Raw genomic sequence first — 26,579 nt, 5'->3', positions numbered from 1 at the left:
TTTTGACGTCTCTAAATCAAGCATCTAAAAGCACACAACTTTGTGTGACAAGGCTGTATTTTTCTTTCTCCCATTATTATCTTCGACGAACAATTGAGTTCAAATTTTCACAGGTTGGTTATTTCATATATTAGTTGGGATACACCAAGCGAGAATACTGGTCTTTGACAACTACAAATCGTGTCAAAATTCTCACATATTATAATTAAAACAACAAAAATTACAGAGTTTGCTGCAAGATGTTTCCAGTGTCATTCTCTACTCCCTATCCTCTTCCATTGTCTGGTAGTCGGTCTGTTTATGTGTCGTGTAGGACACTGGTAACCGCTCCTCCATCAAAATGCCCTGTAACCATAAAACATGAACAAAGTAACCCCTAATGAAAGCATATACTGTTGACCATAATTTTCTGTATCATATCGCAAATTTCTCAAAAACATCCTGTTGTCATCGAAAATATTCAAAGTTAACCGCCAATGAAAGCATGTACTGTTTATCATAATTTTCTGTATCATTTCACCAATTTCTAAAAAATACCCTGTTGTAATACAAAAATATACAAATTAGCACAGAACCGTGGATTTTTTTGTTTTTATTGCACTCTATATGCATAATTGTTACTTGAAATTTGTTGTCATGACTTCACTATACTCACTATTTTATCCTCTCTTCTTGGTGGATCTCTCAAGAAGAAGCACAATGGAGCGTAAACAAAGCTTAAAATAGCTACAATCCTCAACAACCTGTAGTGATACATGAATAAACAATTAGTTCAAAAAAGAAACTTGTGCATTTACAAAATACTACGTGACTCTTTATGTGCTCCCTGTGTGTAACTTAATGACGTAGAGAGATTTTGTACATGAAACTTCTGGCACTTATGGGTCTGCTTTTATGTGAAACAAGGTTCAACGGTTGTTGTAGGCAACCCTATGATTAATCATTGCTTATGAATTTAAGTTTGTTTCTTCATTTTTTTTATTTTTTTTCTGAATGCACATGTTAGTTTTATGACGGAATGCTTTGACGAAAATGCATCTTGTATCCGATCCAGTTTGCCATAGGTCAGTTTACACAAGGTATTGTTGCCAGAAGTGATTGTAGCGGTACGAACCATGTTCAGACAATTATTTTGCACACTGCCCACTATTCGCAGCGACATTATTGTTGCAACTACACTCAGTTTCCCCCCACCACTTACCATGGAAATCCTATAGACTCAACTATCTCAGCACTCAACGATGGCCCTAAAAGAAAAATAACAAAACAATTTTGATTTCAAATGTACTCTCGTGCTGGGATTTGTGTTCGTATTTATTGTCTGTCGTTGGTATTGTCATCAACACAACAACAACTTCTCAGTGTTTTTAAGTCAAATTGTTAGTATCACGAGGCATTGTCCGGAATGTCGGCATGCGGCTACGATTGTGACTGTTGCTAAAAGCTTGGAACCAAGCCGTACTCCGAGCCTAAGCTGCAAATTGGGCACCTTCGTTAAAATACCTTTTTCTTAATGGAGCTGCCTTCTTGGTTTCATTCAGAGCCAAGCCATAAGTCAACGTAGTAGGAAGGAAAGGCAGTCTACTGCTTGAGGGAAAGGCAGTCTGGTGCTATGTGTCTTACGGAAGGAAATTCCTTCCTGTGGTCATGTGGAACCTGACTAATACGGCACATGTTAAGATAAGGTTACGGCATCTTTGCACAATACAGTAAAGATAATTCCATTGTGTGCTGGACTTTTTGCTTTGTTCTTACCCACTGCAAAACCTATGCAGAACGCAACATCAGCAATAGCGTATATACTGCCGTACACCGACACGTGTCGAATGTCGACAAGATGACCCATGATTGGCATCATGGTCGCGTCAACCATACCTGTAAAAGGAATAGAACTTCATTCAGAAATTTAAGACTTTGGGGGATTCTAGGTGGCAGTAGAGTAACAAAGTCAATCCTAAGTCTACTGCCACCTAGCGTTAAAACATCTCCATTCTTAATCTCAATCAAATTATTTAAAGTTGCGAATTGTCTTGATAAGGGATTAGTTGCAATAGGTTTGCTTAATTATATAGTAGTAATGATTTCCTCGTGGTTGTCTTCTTTGGTAGCAAAGATTCCATCTTTGGTGGATTGAGAGATTTGGCAAAGAAACATCGTGTTGCCTACTTTCCAAAATTGCGGTTTGGGTTATGTGTTATTTGGACCCAAAATGACGATTGGACATAATAATAGTGTGTAATTTATGTGTCTGCTAGACTTCTCTCTATAAACCGGTGTTCTTCTGAAATAATGTCCTCCGAAGATTCTGTCCCCCATGAAACTTAACATGGGCAGGAGGAGGTTGATTCTAAAGAGGGCGCTATCAGAAGACATTTTGACAAATGGGGTGTAGGGAGGGGGCAGCATCTCCTACCACACAGGCACTTACCCACTGCAAATCCTAGCATGAAATTCGGAGCTATGAGGTGACCAACTTCTGTACCGAACGGAATCTGAAATAAAGAATTTGTAATCTGTCAACTAAAGCGATCCTATTTTCTTTGTCATTGACTTACACAACTTCCGGTCGGTTTTTGTTTAAACAAAGTCACTGAAATTCACAAGTAAGGAATGTGAAATGAAATGACAGAATGTATTTTTCTCAAACTTACCAAAAACATAGCCAGGCCTGCCAATAGCATACCAAGCAACGAGGTTAACCATCTGGAATGCCAAATTCAAATTTACAATGGTCAAATATTGTTTTGGAATACATTGCAAAGACTCAGTTATTAGCTTGAACTTAACACAAATCAAGCAAGAAATCAATCAATCAATCAGTCAAACAATAAATCAATCAATCTTCGTTTTTGAAAATTCTGTTTAATATGATTAAATAAACTAGTTATTGATCAGCTTTTAATTTTTTTTAATAAATTAATCAATATACTAAAATGCAGTGAAGTTAACAGAGGTTTTTGAGGTAAAAGAAAACTACAATAAAAAACCAACTGCTCTCCGAAACAACATTTTTAAAACAAGCGATAATTTGTTACTGACCTTCCTATTTTGTGCCCAAGTGGCCCAAAGATGTTGGTACTGATCAAATATGAAACACCAGCTGGGAGAAAAATAGCACCTGTAAGAAAAATCAAAGTCGATCAAATTTTTCTAGCTAGATTTTCTTTAGTACAACCTGAATCTGATGATAGGAATAAAAGTCAGACCCCTCCCACGTGCAGACTGTTTGTGGGTTTGTGGTAAACAGTGGCAGCCAACAAACATTTTATTAATATTTATTCTTGTTTATTTATTTATTTTATTTTATTGAATTTGTTCTTATGTATTTATTTATTTATTTATTTATTTATTTATTTATTTATTTATTTATTTATTTATTTATTTATTTATTTATTTATTTATTTATTTATTTATTTATTTATTTATTTATTTATTTATTTATTTGTTGTTATTTTGATAAAGTGGGCAATATACGACTGGTTCATGTCATATTATCAAGACCCAATATGTGCTTTGCTTCAACATAATACTATACTCAACAACTTGAGATATGGAGAACAGGGTGTAATTGCACTGTTAAGTGTACTCCTATCATGGCGTTTATCTATATAATACAAATGTATAAAAAAAAAAAGTGAATTTGTTTAATTTGATTTTCAATCTTACCGATTTGCCATTTTGATGGGTTATGCATACGTTCCAGCATCCACAATGGCAAGGATGGCTCCAGCAGGGCTATACCCATATTACCGAATGTGATGGCTCCTATGAAAAAAAATATATGTAATTTAATGATACTATATACAAAGCAAAGATTCTATTTACTTTGTTGAACATTGTTAATAAAGCATAGTGCTTTAGAACTTACTTAGGACCATTATCACAATGCGTACGAATCTTTCTCACTGAGAAGAAGCTTGACACTGTGCCTTTGGCCCTCTATGGCCAGACTTTGTAGACGATGACAATGTGTTGTAGTTCCCTGGTGTTTTGCTATCACATTGTTTTCACAAAGTTGTATGTGAAAATATTCTTGATCACATGTTGATTTTTGTTCAACCTGCTTTTTGCATTTCCACTCATGAAAACCAACAATCAAAAATTCGTAATGTTCCTGTGTCTAATTGATCCCCGAGCCTCAACTAGATTTGTTTCATCTTGGCTGAATCTGAGTTTTCACTCCTGGATACGTTCAGAAAATACTGCAAGTTTACCATTTCCATGTAATTTGTATCTTAAGATGAGTTTTGTTTACTTTACCTGCTGCTATTAAAATGTAGGGATCTCGTAAGAGAGTCAACAATGGCGTCCCCTCCATCTCAGCTTCTTTACTCACGCCCGGATGAAGCACAAGGAGCTGCAGCACTGATTACGGTTGAAAATATACAAAAACAACACACTAGAAAACTGTATATAACTAAACTGAACATGAATGGATTCAGTAGTGAACTTCAAAAAGAGATAAGATTAACTCTTAAGATGGGTTGTCAGTATGTAGTGATTTGTATTGTGAACTTACACTTTAGCTTAGCATGGGGATTGATTTGGCAGTTAATACCTTATTTATTATATGTCTTTGTGAAATCGGCCCCATGATCTTATTGGATATTTTTACGGAAACCAAATCATACAGTAGTCTGTTTACCATGGATTGCTCATTAAATGTTTCTGGGTGTGCGTTTCGACGCAAAGATTGTTTGAATTTTAATTTCTTTTGGGTGCTTTCATGTGTCAAAGCGTATGATTATACAGCTATTACGGGGTACCAATTTTAATTTTAAACACAAACAACCACAAGCCGAACTGTGTCATTTTCTTACCAGTGTTGGTTTTGGACAAGTTCAGTTACAGACTTCTTCAAGAAAAAAGGGAAAAACAAAACTGTCGCACCAAAACTGTTCCACAAGAGAGCTATGGGTTTGATTCATAACAAAAAGTACAGGCGACAATGTATTAATAAAAGTGATATTGTTAAGAAATAAACCCCCATGTTGATATGATTACTGACAAAGATGTTGTTGAATCCATCACATATGGTACAGTTCACAGATCAGCCATGTTTGCGTACTAATTGGGATCATTTCCTTAGGATTTGACTCAAAATGTGAACTTACGCCCGTCGGCCAAAGCCAACGCTGCTAAGACCAGAAAAGCTGACTCCTTCCCAACAAACTCATACATGGCTCCTCCAAAAGGTGGACCAACTACAAGAAATACGGGGAGGGGGGGGGGGGACAAAACAACATGTTATCAGTGTGTTATAAACGTTCGCCTATAATCAAAACCACAATCCACGTAAAAGCTCATACAACCCACCGCACACGTCTGTTGTTCAGATTGTGCTAATTTTCGGTATGTTATGGAGACAAGGACCAAAAAAGTGAAAACAAAAGGACTCAAAAATTACCTACCTTACTCCATCATTTTTGAGCAATTTTAATGGTTTCCTGATTGCTCATTGTCTCCTCCCGGAAGGATGGGTAACGAATTGCAGCCCAGTTGTGAAAATGAACGCGGAATTGTCTAAAGCTTAATGCAAAAGCAAGGCTCAACATTGTGGATGAACCAGACCAGATCCATAGCAGCTGACTCTTTTCCTCATGTACGGGTTTTCATATAATTACATTAGTCAGTGTACAACCTTTACCTGAACTTCTATATTCCTTAACGAGCTACAGTTTTCCCAGTTCTCTCTTTTAATTAACCGCTTTTCACAGTTCCAGATCATAATGAAAACTAGTCCCAAGACATAAATACTTACTGAGCACACCAAAAGCTAACCCAGCCAAGGCTTGCCCCATGGCAGCCCCTCTTTCCTCATACCCAGGGTATCGTTGAGCCAGCATTCCCATCCCTTCAGGAGAATGAACAACACTGGAATATTATCACTATGCACATTCTAAATAAAATACATTTTACTTACTCGACTTTGCTCACCGATAGAATTGTACTGTTATTATATTTTCTTGAATGACGTGGGGTTTGAACGAAAGAAAAGTTGATCAAGTCAGTTTCGTGTGTGGTTTGTTATTTAATTTCATGAGTTAAATTATGTCAGTAAGTCGATTTATCATTTTATCTAAGTGGACTTGTTGAGAAAAATTATGTCAGTAAGTCGACTTACCATTTTATCTTAGTCGACTTGAGATAAATTGACTTGAGATAAATTATGTCAGTAAGTCGACTTACCATTTTTATCTTAGTCGACTTGAGATAAATTGACTTGAGATAAATTATGTTGTTAAGTCAACTAATTGTTTTGAATAAGTCGACTTAGCAAAATAATATGTCGGTAAGTAACTGATTCCACGAAATAAGTCGTCTTGATGAGATAACGTATGTCGGTAACTCGATATGTCGGATGGCACTCATGGAGCTCCGTACATACTAATGGAAATGTTCACAAAATAATGGGGGACTCTTGATTAGGTGTCGTTAAGGCGAAATCGTAGCCCAGAGGGATAATGATTAAGTAGTGCAAGGTGACGTGAAGCACGGCCTTTGTCATCTTAATGTCAGATAAGTAGGGAGATATTTTTTTTAGGGGGGGGGCTGTTTAGTCATCTGCTTACCCGCTACCGATGAGCAAGATGATCCCACACCCTGAATCATCCGGGCCGTCAACATCACCCAGAAAGACTGCCCAAAAGCAAACACTGTGCCAAATAAAAAAGAAATTAATTTAACATGTAAATCCTGAAGAGAAGTACTAAGAATGGAAGTCTGTTTGTTTGCATTTCTATCCCGAAAGTGTCTTTCTGTCAATTATTATTTGCCAGGAAGTGTCTTCCACACGCATCAACATTGACCCCAAAACATAAACAGTTCTACCTGAGAAGTCACCTTTTTTTCGAAAGCCCTTGCAACACTGTCAAGCTTAATTTGTCTGAAGTTGTGATCCTCATATGGGCAAATCGCTAACGATTTCATTGTATATGCACGCCTTCCAAATGCTTCAAAAGTTAAAAACTTCTCTTCGTCTAAAAACAACCCATCTTTGAACGCTTGATGGCGCATTTTTATCATGAGCCTGTCGTATTCTAAGGTCCCACTGAAAAGAAGGTAAACCATACAGGAAATTATTGGATTGCACTATGCTAATGAGATGAGCCAAGATTTCCTCCATGTATGGCTTCTTGACGTGTATAGTGTGGTTTCTGTATACCAGGAAAATGACTGCATGTGCAACTTGAACATAGTTCTTATTGTCTTTGAATACAGCAGTAAACAATGTAAAATAATTAGCATTTTATTTACCTAATGTAGATGCAAACATGATCAGGAATCCAGTAAACATCGGTATGCTGTAGCCGATTCTAAAAATATAGAATAACAAAATTATGAAGATGAAGTACAACAATATGTGAATGTAATTAATAATTCTGTCTGCTGTGAAAGGGCAAGCGATCGAAAAAGAAATTGTTTAGTGTGACGTTCTCAAACAAAACAAAAACCATAATGACTATAATGGGACGTTCCACAAAACACTACTGGCCAAATTTTTCTCATTATGTGACGTAGTTCATGCTATATGCAGTTCCTTTACATAGGCCCCTTACCTCCCACGTGTTGACTTTAAAATATCAGTGCAATAATACGACGGGCAATTAAATAATAAAAATGAAAACACCACACAATGCGAAATGTGCAGTCTTTTGAGCTTTATGGAATCAGTTCAAGGACGTGCATAATTATTAGAAATGTGACTAACTATGAACATTTTCTCGGCAGGTTTTGTACATCAAATTGTTCTATATCTATTTTAAACTGTTCTTCCAGTGTGCTTAAATTTTCCCTCAATTGGCAGGCCACCAATTGATCGAGAACTGCTTCTCGTGCAAGCCATCAACAGCTTTGGTCAATATTTACGCCCCAAGCGTTGACTTAGTAACCTCAGCTGCAAAGCCTTATAGCAAGAGATAGTGAACCTGGCTTTCTCTTTCATGGTCCACAATAGCCGGGTGGCAATGAAGACGTGCGAGGTCCTTACAAGGAAACTTGCCCAAATCGTCATGGCTTGTGTAACATAATTAGGAACCCTTTATATCAATGTAAAACATGAACTCGGTACATAGATAAATAAGAACAATCCCAATTCCGACTTGGGAGTTTTCAGAATGTAAAACTACCTTTACTGACCTGTTTGTGAGAGGCCCGACAAAAGGATTGGAAATAAGTTGAACTATTGCCTTGGAGGCGAATAAGATGCCCACTTTAAGATTGATATGTCTTAGAAGAAGGCTGTACTGCAACTGCTCTGCTGCACTCATAGTAGGCGAGGGGCCGTCCGTACCATTTAAATTACCTAGAAAATAATGTGACAAGAATGAAAACACAATCAGTTGTACTATTTTTGAAAAACTAAAAAAAACTGGAAGGAATGTGATTCTCCCAAAATATAATTATGTGCACTTTAAGAGTACTCCTTCAATGTTTGTAATTGTCAATACTAGCTATATCCGCACGTTTCGATCCCAAGCATTGTAAAACAAACCTGTGTGAAAAGTTCCAGCTAAATCAATCATAGGAGTCTTGAAATCAGTGAGAGAAAAAACGGTCTTCCAACATCGCGTATTGGCCTAATGTACAATTTAAATGCTTTAAGCCTTATACTTATGTCTCATAAACTACAGCATGTCAGACAATAAGTTTTAAAGGGAGGGTTTTCAATCTTGATACCATCTTAGGTTATGTACAAGTCTGTATTAATGTCTATATATTCCAATCTTACCAATGGTGTGAACACAATATAAAACATCAGGCTTAGAGTACCCTGTTCGAAACGTCGAAACCATATCGGCTCTTTTCAGAGCCAATTAACACTCCCGTCAATGAGTATTGTATCATGGTTATACCCGCAAGTTTACAATTATTTATATTTCATTAATATAAAACTTGGTTTTGTTGAAACACTATTTCACATTGTACTGAAAATTATGATACATTTAAAAATTGAAATAATGCAAAGTGGCAACGACTTTAAATCCATGTACAAATACGAACTTTGGTAACCCCAAATTATTTCATTATAGCAGTGGTAACCATTTAGCTTAGAAAATAGTATACCTTCACCTGTACTGCAAGAGGTTTTGCGGCTGAAGATAATCATATTACTAAATGTTGGGTCTTTGCCCGACTGAAGATGGTCAGCAAATTACATTTTAATGATGTATTGTCCAAGAAAGTATACATGTTACTATCTTGACATATTATGCAGCAACCCAACAGCATTATGAGTGCTGTGTAATCGAATCGTAAGCTCATTAGGATGATTTTCATAACGGTTATTTTAAGCACTTCCGATACTAGTCAGAAGTACTACCTTGCATTGATTGGATTTTCAGCACTGTGACTTATGCGCTAGTTCTTAAAGATTTTATTTTGTCGTAGTTTGTTAATGTACACATTACCGGTGGGAAGTAACAAAACTGTAGTTTCGTATTTCCTTTGATTTCGAAGAGTTGTCTCAAATTGTTCACAAGCCGAGTTAGGACACCAAACCTACGTCTCTTCGACTGTCCTTGGAGCATTGCAAAAAACAACTACGTACCGTATTATTTTATATTACTCGTTTGGTCACCATTAATACAAACATGTCGAGTTCGGACGTTGGAATGAATGCATCATGGTTGTATTTGTGATATTGTAAAGCATCACTTGCCATAATCTCCATCAAAGTGTTTAAAATTTCAGATCATAACTGCTAGGCTAGAATACAACCTCTGATTAGATATTGTTAGATTCACATTTGGTTTATTGCTACTTATACCCAAGTACACAACAGAAATTGCCTAAAGCTCTCTTGCTTAAAACTACAAATATGATAAACTTATACTTAAACAAGGCCGTTGGAGGCCTAAAAAAACAGATCCGGGGGGGGGGGGGGCACAATACAGAGGAGACAAAACATGTCCGGTTCGTTCACAGTATTAATTCTCAAAAGTTAATGATTTGTATTTACATTCTATCCACAGTGGGTCTGCCGATGACACTGAACCCACGGCTAGTTCCAGACAGCTTGTATTATTTTCACTTGGCTTGAGTCTTCCATTGACGTACTCCGGGTGTTCTTGTTCAAAAATAAAGTCTGGAAGGATTGGCACTGTAAGGCGATGAAAAAAGAGAGAAAAGAAAGTCTCATTTTAAGGTGCGATTCAAACAAACAACCACAGGCCTGTATGCGTTTTGTTTTTAGTAGCAAGGGCACCAAGGCATTTCCTCCTTGGTAAAGGGCACCCTTTGAAGGAACTGTACATTTTACTGTAGCACTTCAAGGGCACCAAGGCAAAAATAAGGGGGCATGGAGGCAATCGCCTTTGTTGTCTCCGTGAAGTATGGCCTGCAACAATAAAAAGCTTAAAATAAGCACTGGTATGGGAAACTGCCATACCTGGAAAGTCAAAGTCCTTGATATCCCAAAATGGACCAGTTCATTGTCTAAGAGGGGGATCAGGTTCCCGAGTTGTGTATTTTGTTCAAGAACGGTTTTGGTCTGAAGCTTATTGTAATAAAACTGTCCCTTACCCACTACTGTCATCAACATGTTGTCCAGTAGAAGCGCCACGAACACAATAAACAGAACAAGTTTCCGCGACTGCCGAAGGTCCTTCATGCACTCCAAGAGGCTAAAATCTCTCCACCAGTAATGAAGCGATGCCCGGTGCTGCTCGTAGAATGACGTCACTTGTTTGTCCGGCTCCATCTTGGTGGAATAGGTTCAGACACACTACCGCCAAATGTTCACTTTTTGAGCTAGTTCTACAGTTTTGAGAGAGAGAAAAATAATCACATTGTGGATCAAAAAGGAGATGAGAGAAAAATATAGCGTCATTCTGAAATTGGCCGAACAGTCATCAACACCATTGTTCACCAAATTTTCAAGTCTTACCTAGTTATTAAGAATGCATGAGAATTGATTGTTTCTTTATGTCAACATGTTTTTTGTGGTAATTAGTGTATTTTTAACCATGAGATATGTGGTTCGCCAAGACGGCGGCCGAGATTTAGTTTAATTCATTTTCCATTTAATAAATTTGTAATTATTGTTCAACTATTTTTGTTTAATTATTATTGTTTAAGGTTCTTCTGAAATTGGCTGATCTATCGTCAACATCTCTATTCACGAATTTTACAGATTCCGACAATAAAACTTTCAAGAGATCTGCCAATCCAGTTTCTCCGTGCCTCATTACAGTGACTTAACAGAATCTTAATAATCACATATATTTTTAACATAATGAAAGCTGAAACCATATTGAAGCACGTCTCTGATTAGGAACATCAATACACCGTTTCTAAACCATACGTTTCTCAAAGCCAGGAGTCAAGCACGCTCTTCACACGCAAAACGATATTTCAGGGTAAAATCAAGAAGCTAAGTCAACCCTATTCCTCTTTCTATTGTAGCAAAATTGCATACATTTTAATGAGAAACACTCCATCATGTTACACAAGAGCTGTCGACATACCGGTCTGCTCTGAAGGATGTTAGAATCACGTACGTTTGTATTCACACACCTCATCAGCGAATAAAAAAAAGAATGATTCTGTTCAATACAAAGACCATCACAACAGGCTCTTTAATTACCGCGTGTAGAAACACAAAACAAAACAGAGCACAGCTTGCCCGAGGCTCAATTAGTGGGGCCTGGTGGTCCGCTGACCAACTGGCAATTCAGCGTCAACTGTGCTTCAAAACATTGACGTCAAGAAAACAAAACAAGAGCTTGTGGTGACCGAGACGTGTGGGAAATCCTCCCGTCTTGTTGTCTAATTATGAGTTGGAATTATAAAGAAAACCCAATCAGTGAATTAGTATTGGATAAATCCAGCGAGCCTTTCTCAGTAAAAGTCTGTTTGAGATGCCTTAAGAAACCTTTACATCATTGGGGTATTTTTTTCTTCTTCGGAGTGTACATTTATTCCTATAAATGAATGCATCATTTTTGACACTTAGTATTTACCTTTGTATTTTTCACTACGGTACTTCTTTCTGTTCATGTAGGGCTTTTCATTGGTATGTGATTTTTAAATTATCATTAGTGTTTTTGTTTAAAGGCAGTGGACACTATTGGTAATTACTCAAAATAATTATTAGCATAAAACTTTACTTGGTAATGAGTAATGGGGAGAGGTTGGTGGTATAAAACTTTGTGAGAAACGGCTCCCTCTGAAGTGCCATAGTTTTCGAGAAAGAAGTATTTTTCCACGAATTTGATTTGGAATTTGAGGTTTCGAAATCAACCATCTAAACGCACACAACTTCGTGTGACAAGGGTGTTTTTTTCTTTCATTATTATCTCGCAACTTCGACGACCGATTGAGCTCAAATTTTCACAGGTTTTTTATTTTATGTATATCTTGAGATACAGCAAGTGAGAAGACTGGTCTTTGACAATTACCATAGTGTCCACTGTCTTTAAGCCTTAATCCTTGCTTATCTGGGTTTGGGAGACAAACGCCTTTTGGAGACAGCTAATTGTTTTACTCTTATGCTCTCCTGTGAATCCCACTGTTGTTTCTATTGTGAGTCCTATGCCCAAATAAAAATTTTAGGCCCTTGTGAAATGAATCTCCGAAACCCAATTGAATCTAACAAAAGAAAGTATGATAAATACAGAAACAAGTTAACAACTGTAATTAGAGAAGCGAAAAAGATTTATTTCACTGCTTCCTTTGATAAGGAAAAAGGTAATATTAAACAAACATGGAAAATGATCAATAATGTCTTGAACAAAAGAAGTAAGAAGCCGCCCGGTTCTGATTCATTCCTTGTCAATGGTACGACCGTAGACGACCCAAGACACATTGCTGAGCATTTTAACGATTTCTTTACTAATATTGGTCCTAACCTGGCATCAAAGATTCCGGATTCAAGACTAAACCCCACTGATTTTATCGAAGGCGATTATCCTAATTCTCTTTTTATTACCCCTATAACTAAAAGTGAACTTCTGAAGTGTATTGATGGTTTATCGTCTAACAAAAGTCCTGGCCATGATAAATTAGACAGCTATCTTATTAAAAAGACTGGCACCATTATTGCTGGGCCGTTGCTGAAAATATTTAACCTATCGCTGGAGTCAGGAATTGTGCCACATGATTTTAAGAAGGCTAAGGTTATTCCTTTGTATAAAAATGGTGACCCTAAATTAATATGCAACTACCGACCTATTTCTATATTACCATGTCTCTCCAAATTGCTTGAGCGCTTGGTTGCTAATCGTCTTAATACCTTTATAACTAAGTATAATATTCTGCATAACTCCCAGTATGGTTTCCGTGCTAACTTCTCAACCCAAACGGCACTAATAGACCTTGTTGACAAAATCAGTTCGTCTATTGATAAATGTAACCACACTATAGGGTTGTTCTTGGACCTTTCAAAGGCATTCGACACTATTGATCATGTTATCTTACTTTCAAAGCTTGAGAGGTATGGAATTAGGGGAAAGGCCTTGGACTGGTTCAAAAGCTATCTCTCTGATAGGAAACAATTCGTTCATTGGAAAGATTATGACTCTACATCTAAAACTATTAAATGTGGCGTACCTCAAGGTTCAATTCTAGGTCCAATACTCTTTCTCTTATATATAAACGATATCTGTAATTCTTCGAAATTGTTATCCTTTATTCTTTTTGCCGATGACACCAATGTTTTCTTTAGTCATAGTAACTTAAAGGAGGCAGTTTCAGTAATGAACTCAGAACTGCATAAGGTTTCATTGTGGTTTAAATGTAACAAACTATCAATTAATGAAAAGAAAACTTGCTTTATGTTATTTTCAAATATATGTAAAGATGACAACATCAATATTTATATAAACAACTCTAAAATAAGCCAAGTTAATTCTTTTAGATTTCTAGGTGTTATAATTGACAGCAACCTTACATGGAAGTCTCACTGCCAAAAGATTCACACATCAGTTTCCCAAGTTATGGGTGTTCTACGTAAACTTAAAAATATTCTGCCTAGAAATGTGCTTTTCTCTATTTATAATACGCTGGCGTTGCCCCACTTTCAATACGGGATTCTAGCCTGGGGAAATACTCATGCTTCTTACCTGAACAAGCTATTAATCGTACAGAAGAAATCCTTGAGAGTTATAGCCAATTCTAGCTTTAGAGAGCACACTGCACCCCTTTTCAAGCAATTTAAAACACTCGATATTTTTAAACTGTATAAATATCATCTTGGGGTCCTTATGTTTAAGTTTGAATTTAACTTGTTACCAGGTAACATAAGACTCCTCTTTACACGAAATATTGACATCCATCCACATAACACTAGATCAGCTACTAAAATTCATATTGGAAAGGCTCGGACCACTTTATTTATGAAAACAGTCAGACATCAAGGCCCCCTACTCTGGAATCAGCTCACCCCAATACCTTCATTTAGAACTGTGCACAGCTTCAAAAAATACATGAAAAACCTACTTATAACCAGTATCGTCTAAAATGACACCACCTGTAACTACACGCGTACCATGATTATCCATTCCAAATTATCAAGTTTTTGTAATTTCCTAAATAATGTTCTGTTAATTTTCCTTTTTGTTATCAATCTCAATATGTATTTATGGCTGCATAGCAAACAAATTTTTTTCAAAACAGTTTAATTACAAACAATCATTGCTTTGTGTTTTTTTTTGCTGTATGCACTATACCTTTCACCGTACCTTAATTTCAATAATCAATATTGTTATTGCTATAAACTATAACCTATTAATTTATATTATAAAGGGTCCAGGCTCTGTACAAGCCTAGGCTTTTTCCTGGTGCCCTCCTCTTATCACTCGTTGTTCTTATTTCTTGTATGTTTCATAATTATTTATAGTGATATTTGGAAATAAAAAAGCAAACAAAACAAACAAATGTAGAACATTTTGGGTGTAAACAAAATATCGAAAACATTACTTTAGGCGTTGCGGTTTGGATCATTGAAATTAAAACAGACTTTCTTAACAAACTATTTCCATTGAACTACAATAAGATGGAAACCATTTTCAGGCCAATTGCTAACTTCTCTCTAGCCTATTGCACTCCACTGCAGGGTTGTTATTTTATATATAAATTGTGATACACGAAGTGTGGGCCTTGGACAATACTGTGTACCGAAAGTGTCCAATGGCAATGGCTTTAAATCTTTCAAAATTTACCTTGTGTGAAAGGATATTGTTTGTTTCTAGTCCAAGTTCTCTAATTGCAAAATCTTGTCACACGTACATTGCTACATTTGACAACCATGCTGAAGTTAAGCAAGGGACCCTAGTTAAATTGGTATTGTGTGAATAGAAACTTATATTTACACAAGGATTCGCATGACGTTGTGTTTTGGGTTTTGGTGATCGAGCTTGTATGTCAGCCTTCACCACTTTCTCTCCATTTCAATCTATCCTGAGATGTCTGTGGCAAAGCAAATGCTCCTTACTTCATCTTTCCATCCTCTGTTTTGCCTTTCCCTTTTGTTCGATTTCTTGGAGTAACTTTAAACCACACTCTCTATTTTCAACAAGCACCTCATTTACAATTATCCGGAGAAGTTCAAATACAAACTAAATATAAACAGTACACACAGTTCAGTTTGGTATGGTGCCTATCACCATATAGAATTGAAATAACCAAACAGATAATACGAATTTGTATTTAAAGGCAGTTGACACTGTTGGTAAATGTCAAAGACTAACCTTCACAGTTGGTGTATCTCAACATATGCATAAAATAACAAACCTGTGAAAATTTGAGCTCAATCGGTCATCAAAGTAACCCTTGTCACACGAAGTTGTGTGCGTTTAGATGGTTGATTTCGAGACCTCAAGTTCTAAATCTGAGGTCTCGAAATCAAATTCGTGGAAAATTACTTCTTTCTCGAAAACTATGGCACTTCAGAGGGAGCCGTTTCTCACAATGTTTTATACCATCAACCTCTCCCCATTACTCATCACCAAGAAAGGTTGTATGCCAATAATCATTTTGAGTAATTACCAATAGTGTCCACTGCCTTTAAGGTATGTAAGCTATAGCAGTATACTGCATCATACCAGTTTTGTGCCTTTTAGTTTTCGTAATATTGTTTATACATTGTTGGCAACTGTTAAGACATAGAAAACATTTGAAAACATAGGCAACTGCATGCTGGATATAGAAACATTTGGAAACCAATCACCATATCATGTAAAAGCCATTGAAATGTAATGAGTCTACTTCACCTACACCTGTAGAGCTCCATACTATTTATGCATGTAATGTAATGAGTTTATGAATAAAAGAGTATAGACACATCTTTCATTTTCTGTTTTGTCTTTTCTTGTGGCAGGTTATGCTCACCACAAACTTACATTTGCAGGTTATTTATTGATTTTTTTTAAGAAACCGTAGGCCTAGAGAGACCCTCGTTTAGTGTTACTCTACGTCTGATTCAATTTCGTTGATTAATAATTACAGTTACTTTGGGGTCACGGCAAGTAGCCTAACAATCCACATGCGGTGGTTATGTAACCATGTATCCAAGCTTCATTGTCTCCTTTTCATTAAATATGGCGCATAAGCGGCGTTTAAAACACGGTGTCGGTGTTTGACTCACCAGGTGCTTTAGCATAACCGAGTTTCGTTTCGACTTTCATTTAAAAATTTAAAATTTATAATTAATCAGAAGTTCAATTAACAGTAATTGTGAAGTTTTCTTGGTACTTGGAACAGGTTGACATTGGAAATATCACCTCGATAAAAAAAATCCTCACTTGAAATTAAATGTATTTTCGCCAATGGTGGTAATTGTGTTCCATTCCAATATATGTTTCTGTTGTCTGCCGAGGCAAAACAGATAAAAGCATACAACGTGTTGAAGAAATTCAAAACGTTGTATCAGTAAACTCAAGATTTTACAAATGCCTTGGATATCTGCTAAAAACACGCATACATACATTTGAAAATGTGGGATTGTATTGTGTTGGTGTGTTTACTCTCAACCGCTCAAAAACAATGACTCGGGTTACTCGCAGTAAATGTTTAAGAAAAATGTCCTTTACCAAAACACATCTTACACACTCGTTTTACAGCGTGTGTTCCTCATTTAAGATTATGTTAGTCAGAATTCCAGTATCAGAAGACACTGCTATATGTGTATGGTCATGTACATCTACGTAAGCACTCACCGTTTGTTGTTCCAAAAACAATTTGATGGCATTAATCACGTCCTATACATTGTAGTATTCAACAAGTCAAATTAATGTGGTAATAGCTCTCGATCTGAAGCCCACATTGGCTCGACATGAACTCAAAACTCTCCCAACCAACGGGTTATGTTATGTTGCCAGACGTGATAATGTTGTTTTAAGTTCTAACCAACCATCTGCAGAAATATAGCACAGTCTTGTTTGAAATTACTGATGACGAGAGATAACTTGTTGCCGTCCCTAGCTAGCTAGTCTGATCTCATTAAGGCACTGGATCCACTACGAGTAACCCGAACGCGCACGCACCCGTCTTATCACGTCTCACACACGGTCAATAGTAAACTGCCCGCAGCTCAGATACAGTGTATCAATGCTACGCCTCGGCCGTGCATGGACGGACCGAACAGGGGGAGGCACAGTGCCCGTTCTCCACAGCTATTGCTACCAATAAACCACGCACCGGAACACTGCCTGTTTGCTCGAGTCGCCACATCGGAAATTAGTTCGGAAATTGCCGCCTCGACTCCGCTGTCAGCATAAGACGAAGCTGGAGACAAGCGGTCTGGATGTGTAGCGTGGAAAATATCGCTGCATGCCCACGCTAAACTTTTACGAAAACCAATGATCTTTTGAATGACAATAATCTAGCCGAGAAGTAGGCCCTGATCAGACATGCAACTGTTCGGCTGATCGCCTGATTTCCTTTTTCTCTTCAAAACAATGCCATAGAAAACTAAAAACATTGTACTATACATTGACAAAAAATCGATAGCACAGAAATCTGAAATTGTAGTGAAAATGAAACCAACGGTTCTTTTCAGAACCACCCCAACTCATTAGAGATTGGCATTACATTGTGTTACTGCAAACCTTTCCATATCGTATTTCCACCATGCAAAGTTTCAAATCCTACTTATCAATAACTTTGTATGGGGAGTGCTCTTTATTAATAAGTTGACATGGACAAAAATCGTCCATTTCTCACTGCGTTTTTTTGTGAAGCAACAGTGCCCACGATCACGTTTACTTCACGGTTTCATGCCAACATTTTACGCTCTCTTTTATCCAATGAAGTAAACATCGATCGCTAAGATTTCGTCGTGCCAGTGACGTTATTACGTCTCGGTTTGTTCCACAAGGTTTTCGTTCGCAGTCGGTATCCACTCCCGCTCAACTCCTAAAGTTAATGCCGTCACTAGAGGCACGATATCTCGAGGTAAACGTCTATCTATGTATATATAGTATTGTGACCTTTGTATGAGATTATCAAAGTAACTGAACAAACATAAATAAAGAATTACCTTCCTCATATTTATGATAACTCTTAGAGGAAGGCTTTGATGATGCTTTGTTTCTATTCAAAGGAGGTTTATTCTTTGTTCTAGTATTGAGCAAAACGAACTTGTTGAATATAACTGGTTTCGAGACATGGTGTATTCACGAGGTGAGGTTTGCGGCAGCACTTAGTGTAAGTCTCATTTGAGTAGTGATGCTTCTGATAAGAACCTGTGGTTGAAAACTCAACGTTTCTATCAGTATGCTCTGATTGTCTGCAACGTTTCAGAACCTACATTGTTGGCGGTATCATCATCTGGTATAAATACTTTGCTGTGTGGATTTTGTTTTACATTAACTTCAAATATTCATGCATATAATACTCGTTGTAGCGCTAAGGGTAATTTATTCGTCCAATTTAATAGAACATCAAAATGAGTCCAAAAACAGTGTTGTCAATCGAGGCATCTCATAATATTGGAATAGTTTAATGATTCTCTTAAATTTTCACTGTCTTTATCTGTTTTTGTTAAAAAACCTAAGAGCTCAGTTCCTCGACTCTTATTCAGAAAGGTGTAACATGTAAGTTGTGTTGGCCTTGTCTCATATTGTCTTGTCCGCTTCCTTTGTCCTTTGTCCTGTCACGGTTCCGTGGTTTTATGTTTGTTTGCCCATACGTTTTGCTTCACCTGACACCTAAATGTTATTTCTGCCGATTATTATTGATTCATTGTGCACCAAATATATTTATTATCTCATGTTACTGTGCTACTTGGGTAATTTCAACTTAATGTGTTTTTTGTAATGAATTGCAGCATTGAAATAAATGTTACTGAATTGAATTGAATTGAATTGAATTGAATTGAATTGATTTGAATTGAATTGAATATAATTTAAATATAAATCTGCACAGCTGATTACTTTAGAGTACAACAAATTAGATTACAGATGTTCGTCTAAAATTGGCTTCTATCAAAACCAATGAACAAGACGAGTAGATTATTTTACTTTAACGGTAACTTACGAAGGGCTTGCCGCGCCCAGTTCTCCTCGGGGTCATTCTTGTTACGGGACTTGGCGACAGTACTTCGGCTGAAAGAGCATCATATGCGTACTTGATACATCTTTGCTCAGTTTCCTTAGGCACGGCTTGCAAGATAGACTCAATCTCTAGTCTGAAACCAGGTCTTTTTTATCAACCGGTACTAGACTTTGCCCTGTGGTGGAATGTTGTCTGCTTAAGTAGAGGAGTAAATATTGAAGGAGGGGTCAGTCATGTCTGTGCATCCATGTGATTTATGGTCCGGAGAGCCCCAATTGATTTTGCGTAGTTTTGTAGCAATAAAAACAACTTGAAAACGGATTTGCAAACAGTTCATTATGGCTCCTGAGCCATAAAAATGAAAATTTTGGGTGCGGTAGTGTCAAGCGAAGGACACTTCGCCAAAGGGTCATTCAGTGGTGTGGTTGGAACATAGAGAAAGGACCAGGGGTCGATTTCACAAAGAGTTAGGACTCGTCTTATCTCGAGTTAGGACTCGTCTTATCTCGAGTTAGGACGAGTAACTCTTCCTAACTTAGGATTAATCTTAAGGTCTGCATGCTACAGTGCAGGGTTGGGACTCGTCCTAAGTCCTAGATTAGTCTTAAGTTAGGAAGAGTTTTGTGAAATCGACGGCAGTGCTCCTAAGCGGGTCTCTTGGTTGGAACCAATGTTTATTTGAGAGAGATTGGCTGTTGCCAGTTTGGTATTTATATCCCCTTTCTGGAGTTTGCCGAGTTCCTTGACGGGAAGATCGTACACCTTTTCGCAAATACCCAATGCGCAAGCGCTAACTGCTGAATGAGGTGAATGCTGGACTAGGTAGCGATCAAACTTGATAGCTATAGCTAGACCAGCAAGCACCGGATTCAACGCCTAATGTGCGTATTTACCGAGTATTTGCGATAAGGTATATTACAACAGACAAGACAGTTCCCTCCATGAGGAATCAAACATACTTGTGTACATTTGTAATTACATGGCATTATCCTGTTTTAATTGTATTGCCCTCAGGCTAGTACTTTGGGCGGGAGTGTAATGCAAACGAATGGGTTCACTCACGACACACATTGGTTGACTCGCCCCTTGCTTCTGCGACCGGAAATAACTCATTTCGTATCAAACGAGATTGCATTATCTGCTCTAAAAATGTACATGGCGACTGATTAATAGAGAATATTCTATCCCCACCCTCCCTCCCTCGATGTACGCCATATCGTTGGGTACAACGTTTCGGTATGACGTTCTGTATAGAATGACGTACACGATTCTCGAAGTCTATGAGTGTTACGTCATTATGCTCACGTGCCCGTGACGTCAATGAAAGGGCAAAGAGTGGAAGACGAACTTTGATCTATTGAAAATAGTCGTTGGTATCCATTTCCGTAAGTCTTCTTTAAGAATGCTAAACTGCCCTAGGTTTAACGTTACGGTTACCGTCGACCCGGCAGCATCGACTATTTTTCCTCATTTGCCGTGAGCGAAACAAAAGCTACAACCAACGGTTCACTGCATATAGACATTTTTGATCACGTTTCTCAGTTTGAGGAACCCTCTTCTAGTCATTATTTCATCCTATGTGTATCTTTTAATTCGGCTGTTTTTTTTTTCTCTCACAACTTTTGTATAAGCATTTCTGAAGGCCTGAACATTCGTGTGGTGGCTCCTCTGTACTCAATAAAAGGTATACTCAATCCCTTATCTGCCTATTCATTGTTTATTGGAATGTTGGACCATTGGACTGAGTACTAGGGCATACACAAGCTACCTGGTAAGACTGCAGCCAATGACTTGCAATCACAAGTCGAGTCCCTCAGCAAATAGCGGATTTTCTCAATGAATAGAATAAGTATTGAGGTATAGTTGACGAATCACAATGTCTTGGTTTGTGCGATTCATAATCAAACCACAGTTTGTATGAGAGAGATTGACTGTTGTCAGCTTAGTATATTATCTCATTTGGGGAGTTTCCCGAGTACCCTTTGCGGGAAGATTATTCAAACATACTGATTATGTTTTTCGTGTGTTATACTGTACCCCATGGTATCCATCAGTGTGGGTGCTGATTGAACATATTTATTTTAGCAGTGCCACCATGTTCGCCACCCGTAACAGAGATAAGTGAAAATTGTGATCACATTTGTACAATTGACGAACATAACAACAGATCGTTACACCAATTCTGATGTTCAAGTAATCATACATAAAAAAACACTAGTTGCTCGACATCTGCTCTAGCCTTGCAAGTTTCGTGGGTTCGCATCCCACTCGAACAATTTCTTTGTGGATTATTTCTCACCAAACTCGAGAAAGCACTGATGAGTAGATTTCTTAATACACATTGGTGTAAGGGTTAAATCCAAATTACAAAACGTGTGTTTTGTCATGAAATAGTGGCCAGTTACACGAAACAAAAAGCAATGCAATAATGATTAACTCTATTCAAACAGTGATTGACGTTAGCTCATTCAAATTAAAACAAAACTGAGCTTGAACGCTAGCCATACAGTAGACTTGATTCAAGTCCCGTTCTCGTGCGAGAGTAGTCCCTACAACCGCCGTCCAAATGTAGCTATTGGAAGTGTCGTGGCCGAGCGGTTAAGATCACCGAATTCAAACTCTGGCGTTTCTGATCAGCAGAGTGTGGGTTCGAATCCCAAGCCGTGACATTTGTGTCCTTAAGCAAGACACTTAACCATTGCTTCGTCCTTCGGATGGGACGTAAAGCCGTTGGTCCCATGTGTTGTGTAACGCATGTAAAAGAACCCAGTGCACTTATCGAAAAGAGAAGGGGTTCGCCCCGGTGTTCCTGGCTGTGGCTGCTGTATGCACCGTAGCACCTTGTAAATCATTATACGGTGCTAACTAATTGGGTCTCAAAATTCATCACTGCAATAATCTTTCTGAAAGTTTGTATATACCCAGCACCTTAAGTACCTTGTTTGGTAGATACGTGCGCTATATAAGACTTCGTTATTATTATTGTTATTATTATTATTATTATTATTATTATTATTATTATTATTATTATTATTATTATTATTATTATTATTATTATTATTATTATTATTATTATTATTATTATTATTATTATTATTATTATTATTATTATTATTATTATTATTATTATTATTATTATTATTATTATTATTATTATTATTATTATTATTATTATTATTATTATTATTATTATTATTATTATTATTATTATTATTATTGTGGTCCCCTATCGAGTGGCATGTCACAGGTTGGTTTTTCTGATAGGCGATGTGACTGAAAATAAAAGGACTTTCACGGGATGGGGACTTGGGTCAAGTTTAGCCATACAGGCGTATTCGTCATCCTGCCAGTAGACGTGTTTCACGTTTTATCAGTCATAGAAACCAATGGGGACAGGTCCAGGAACACGATCCGGAAATGTGTTTTCCTGTGTCGTATCAAATGAACACGTTGAACGTACATCATTCAATAATATAAAATGGTTTGGTAAAAAAGAGTCGAAGCACGTTGTAGTCCACTGCATCGAATGGTCATGATAGACCTTTATACCTTGAAGAACATACATGTGTATTTATTTGTTTATTTATTTATTTCAACAAAACCTCAACAAATAGAGACGATACAACAAAATAGTACATTCACAATAAAAGGTACATGGAAATGTCAAATCAAGTTCTTCATTAACAGCCTCAATTCGTACGTTAATAAGTGAGCGCTTCGCTGCAAAGGAAATTAGTCTGGAAGATGCAGCATGTGGTTTAGAAACTTTCCATTGTTAAGAGGTAAACAATCATGTAGAAGATTAGTAACACTAAACAATGTGTACTAATATTTGTCAGCATTTCCAAATAATTGCTTTTGTTGTTTGTTCTAAAGCTCACAACTGTACTCTGATACAATAAACCGTAAATCAATTACCAAACATTCTGTAATTATGTCATTTTGCCGGCCCACTTATCACAGATTGTCTAATACAAAAAGGTCAACTGTTACGTGGACACTGTCCCAACAAAAAAAACACAACAAGCGCAAAAATAAAATGCAATTATTTGCCAATTACACCACGTGTGTGATCCACCTAATTATCGGACAGTATTTTGCTGTTGCTTCAATAACGTGTGTCTATTGATGACGTGTGCCGTTTCCGTCTAATTAGCGGGCGATGGGGAAACACCCCCGCAATGGCTTACCGCGTTCATTGTTTCCTGAGCTCCAAAATGAGACATTGTTGCGCGGAGAAATCAAAGGGTACTTCACGGCCAATTTGTGGGAACACTTTCCCTCCTAAAATGATGTACAGTTCGTATTATCATACAAGTGTGTAAGATCATTCTAAGTAGTGTAGCAGCTACAGTAACCTTTTTGAGGTATGGTGGACACTATAGGAGTGCACTGTTTGGTTTGGGTGGATACAAAAAAACACCCAAACCTTATAGTGCCATAGTGATGTGTCCGAAATACCTTAAAAAGACAAGAGAAGTTGCATGGGACTGAATGTGTAGACTGGTCCCCTGTCATTCTTCGCAATGTATACTCTAGTCCTACGTCGGACTTGACTGCGAATCTTCACTCTAGTGTGAAGGTCATGGAAAGTTGATAAGAGTTAAAGGTGATTCACAAGTGTGACGTCTGATGTTCAGGCAATTGAATGTGATATATTTTGTAACGCTAGGTGCCAGCATAATAATTAGATCAATTTCCAAAGCGCTTTAAAGGCAGTGGACACTATTGGTAATTGTCAAAGACTGGCCTTCAGAGTTGGTGTATCTCAACATATGCATAAAATAACAAACCTGTGAAAATTTGAGCTCAATCGGTCATCGAACTTTCGAGATAATAATGAAAGAAAAAAATACCAATGTCACACGAAGTTGTGTGCGTTTAGATGGTTGGTTTCGAGACCTCAAGTTCTAAATCTGGGGTCTCGAAATCAAATTCGTGGAAAATTATACCTCTTTCTCGAAAACTAAGGCACTTCAGAGGGAGCCGTTTCTCACAATTTGTTGTACCATCAACCTCTCCCCATTACTCGTCACCAAGAAAGGTTTTATGCTAAAAATAATTTTGAGTAACTACCAATAGTGTCCACTGCCTTTAAGTAGTATAATCTGTTCACTTCGATCCTTTAGTTAGCAATTCACAAGACAGGTCCAAGTAGGCCTAGTAGATCCTGGGGCCGATTGGATACAGCAATACAATTCGTCGCAAGACACTATTGCCATAATAGTGATGTGTTTTGTTTCTTTTACTTAGAAACTGCGACTGATTTGCAGTTAAAATTAATCTTGGCTCTTTGTGATATCAGTCCTAGTCCTCTTGCGTTATGAACACACACAAACATTTGTACAATCTTCAAGCGGAACTATTTTCTTTCGAGGACTGGGTCAACCAGGTCAAATTTTGAAGTAAACATTTCTAGCTATAAACCACTCCTGTACCTTGTTTTCAGTATAATACTTTTTATGAAGTTTAAATAGAGCCAAGTGTATATCTCCATTATCACATGAGTTGAGTATAAAGTTCTTTCAATCTCAAAATGTATTCCTACATTGGTGAGGATACAAAAACAGATGCACGTGTGGCCAGCGTTTGATCGCCAATTCGCCCCTCGGCAAACCAATATACAGCGGGGGCATACAAACGTCCTAGATTACCCGACTCAAATCACATGGTTCTCAACCCAGCCCAATGTTTGTACAGTTTTTGTCTTGTAATCATTTCTGAGCATCCCCTCCCTCACCACGTAGTCGCACTTGTTCATATTCTGTTTACATTTGAAAGGCAATGTAGTCAAAATGATTGTTAGCGTTAAATACTTACTTTCTGGTAACGAACAAATGTAAGCCATTGATCTTTTGCGGCTCCCTCTGAAGTAACGTAGTTTTTGAGAAAGAGGTAATTTTTGTAGACATTCTGATGAAAGCACACTAATTCGTGCACAACTTAATTTTTCTTCTTCCATTATTCTCTTGCAATTTGTCGACTTAATGATGTCATTCGCCAATACAAACTGTTATGGAATTAGTCAACTCGCCTTAATGATTTCTCTCGCCAATACAAACTGTTTGAACCAAGTCGACTTGTTTTATTGAATGAGTCGACTTGTCTTATGATTCGTGTCGCTAAACTGTTTGAACCATGTCGACTTGAGTTATGGAATGAGCCGACTTCTCATAATGATTTCGCTTGCCAATACAAACTGTTTGAACCATGTCGACCTGTGTTATGGAATGAGTCGACTTGTCTTAGTGATTTCTCTTGCCATACAAACTGTTTAAACCATGTCGACTTGTTTTACTAATTGAGTCGACCTGTCTAAATAATTTCTCTCGCAAATACAAACTGTTTGAACCATGTCGACTTGTGTTATGGATTGAGTCGACTTCTCTTACTAATTTCTGTCGCCAAACTGTTTGAACCATGTCGACTTGTGTTATGGAATGAGTCGACTTTGACTATATTATTAATCTTGCCAATACAAACTGTTTGAATCATGTCGATATGTTTTAAGGAATGAGTCGACTGGTCTTAATGATTTCTCTCGCCACTACAAACTGTTTGAACCATAATAATATATAATAATAAGACTTGTAATGCGCACGTATCCAACCTGCTGGGTGTTCAAGGCATAACAACTACAACAACAACAGCACAAAAAAGTCAATACAACAGATGATGAAAGAATGCACATAGAACAAGAATAATTCCATTGTTTTAACGCTTACCTGTTGCTCCAATGGTTGTGTACGCAATGAAGGCAGATACAAATTAATCCTATTCAAAATTCGTTTGACGACAGACTAATAATAAAGCACTGTAGCCGCCACCATTCTCCTTCTTGGATGAACAAAAAGTAAACCTCCTCCCTCAGTATTCAATTTTCAGAAATTGTTGCAGATTTTGAGGTAAGCGCTGACTGCCCGGTATTATGGAAGAGGCCGCATTGGTACAAATTTAACAAATGTTATGGAGACAGAAAAGCTCAGTTTGGCCACAAAATAGCTGGCATTTCCTTTGGTTTGTTACCACTACAGCACGACATCAAACAGTCGCAGGGGTAAGATATATAGGGGAGCAGTCTGCAT

The 26,579-nt window shown here is 37.4% G+C and overlaps 1 protein-coding gene across 2 annotated transcripts; it reads right to left on the bottom strand.

Annotated features, from left to right (window-relative positions):
* Window positions 1–100: 100 nt before the first annotated feature.
* On the bottom strand, window positions 101–26,534 carry LOC117294696 (synaptic vesicular amine transporter-like). Of its 2 annotated transcripts, none has more exons than XM_033777206.1 (17): window positions 26,220–26,534; window positions 10,525–10,758; window positions 9,962–10,102; window positions 8,140–8,305; window positions 7,258–7,316; window positions 6,573–6,656; window positions 5,762–5,854; window positions 5,115–5,204; window positions 4,261–4,365; window positions 3,667–3,765; window positions 3,040–3,118; window positions 2,652–2,703; window positions 2,429–2,492; window positions 1,756–1,875; window positions 1,202–1,247; window positions 656–743; window positions 101–345 (listed from the first exon to the last, which is right to left on the bottom strand). In XM_033777206.1, the coding sequence occupies exons 2-17, from the start codon at window positions 10,700–10,702 to the stop codon at window positions 259–261; spliced, it is 1,551 nt and encodes a 516-aa protein (XP_033633097.1). In that variant the 5' UTR covers window positions 10,703–10,758; window positions 26,220–26,534; the 3' UTR covers window positions 101–258. The 2 variants fall into 2 exon arrangements, with proteins under 2 accessions (XP_033633097.1, XP_033633096.1); XM_033777205.1 differs by lacking the exon at window positions 26,220–26,534 and adding an exon at window positions 17,157–17,664.
* Between the last annotated feature and the right edge of the window lie 45 nt (window positions 26,535–26,579).

This window comes from Asterias rubens, chromosome 9, assembly GCF_902459465.1.
Source record: "Asterias rubens chromosome 9, eAstRub1.3, whole genome shotgun sequence".
NCBI lineage: Eukaryota > Metazoa > Echinodermata > Asteroidea > Forcipulatida > Asteriidae > Asterias > Asterias rubens.
This window is presented reverse-complemented; position numbering and strand designations above follow the sequence as displayed.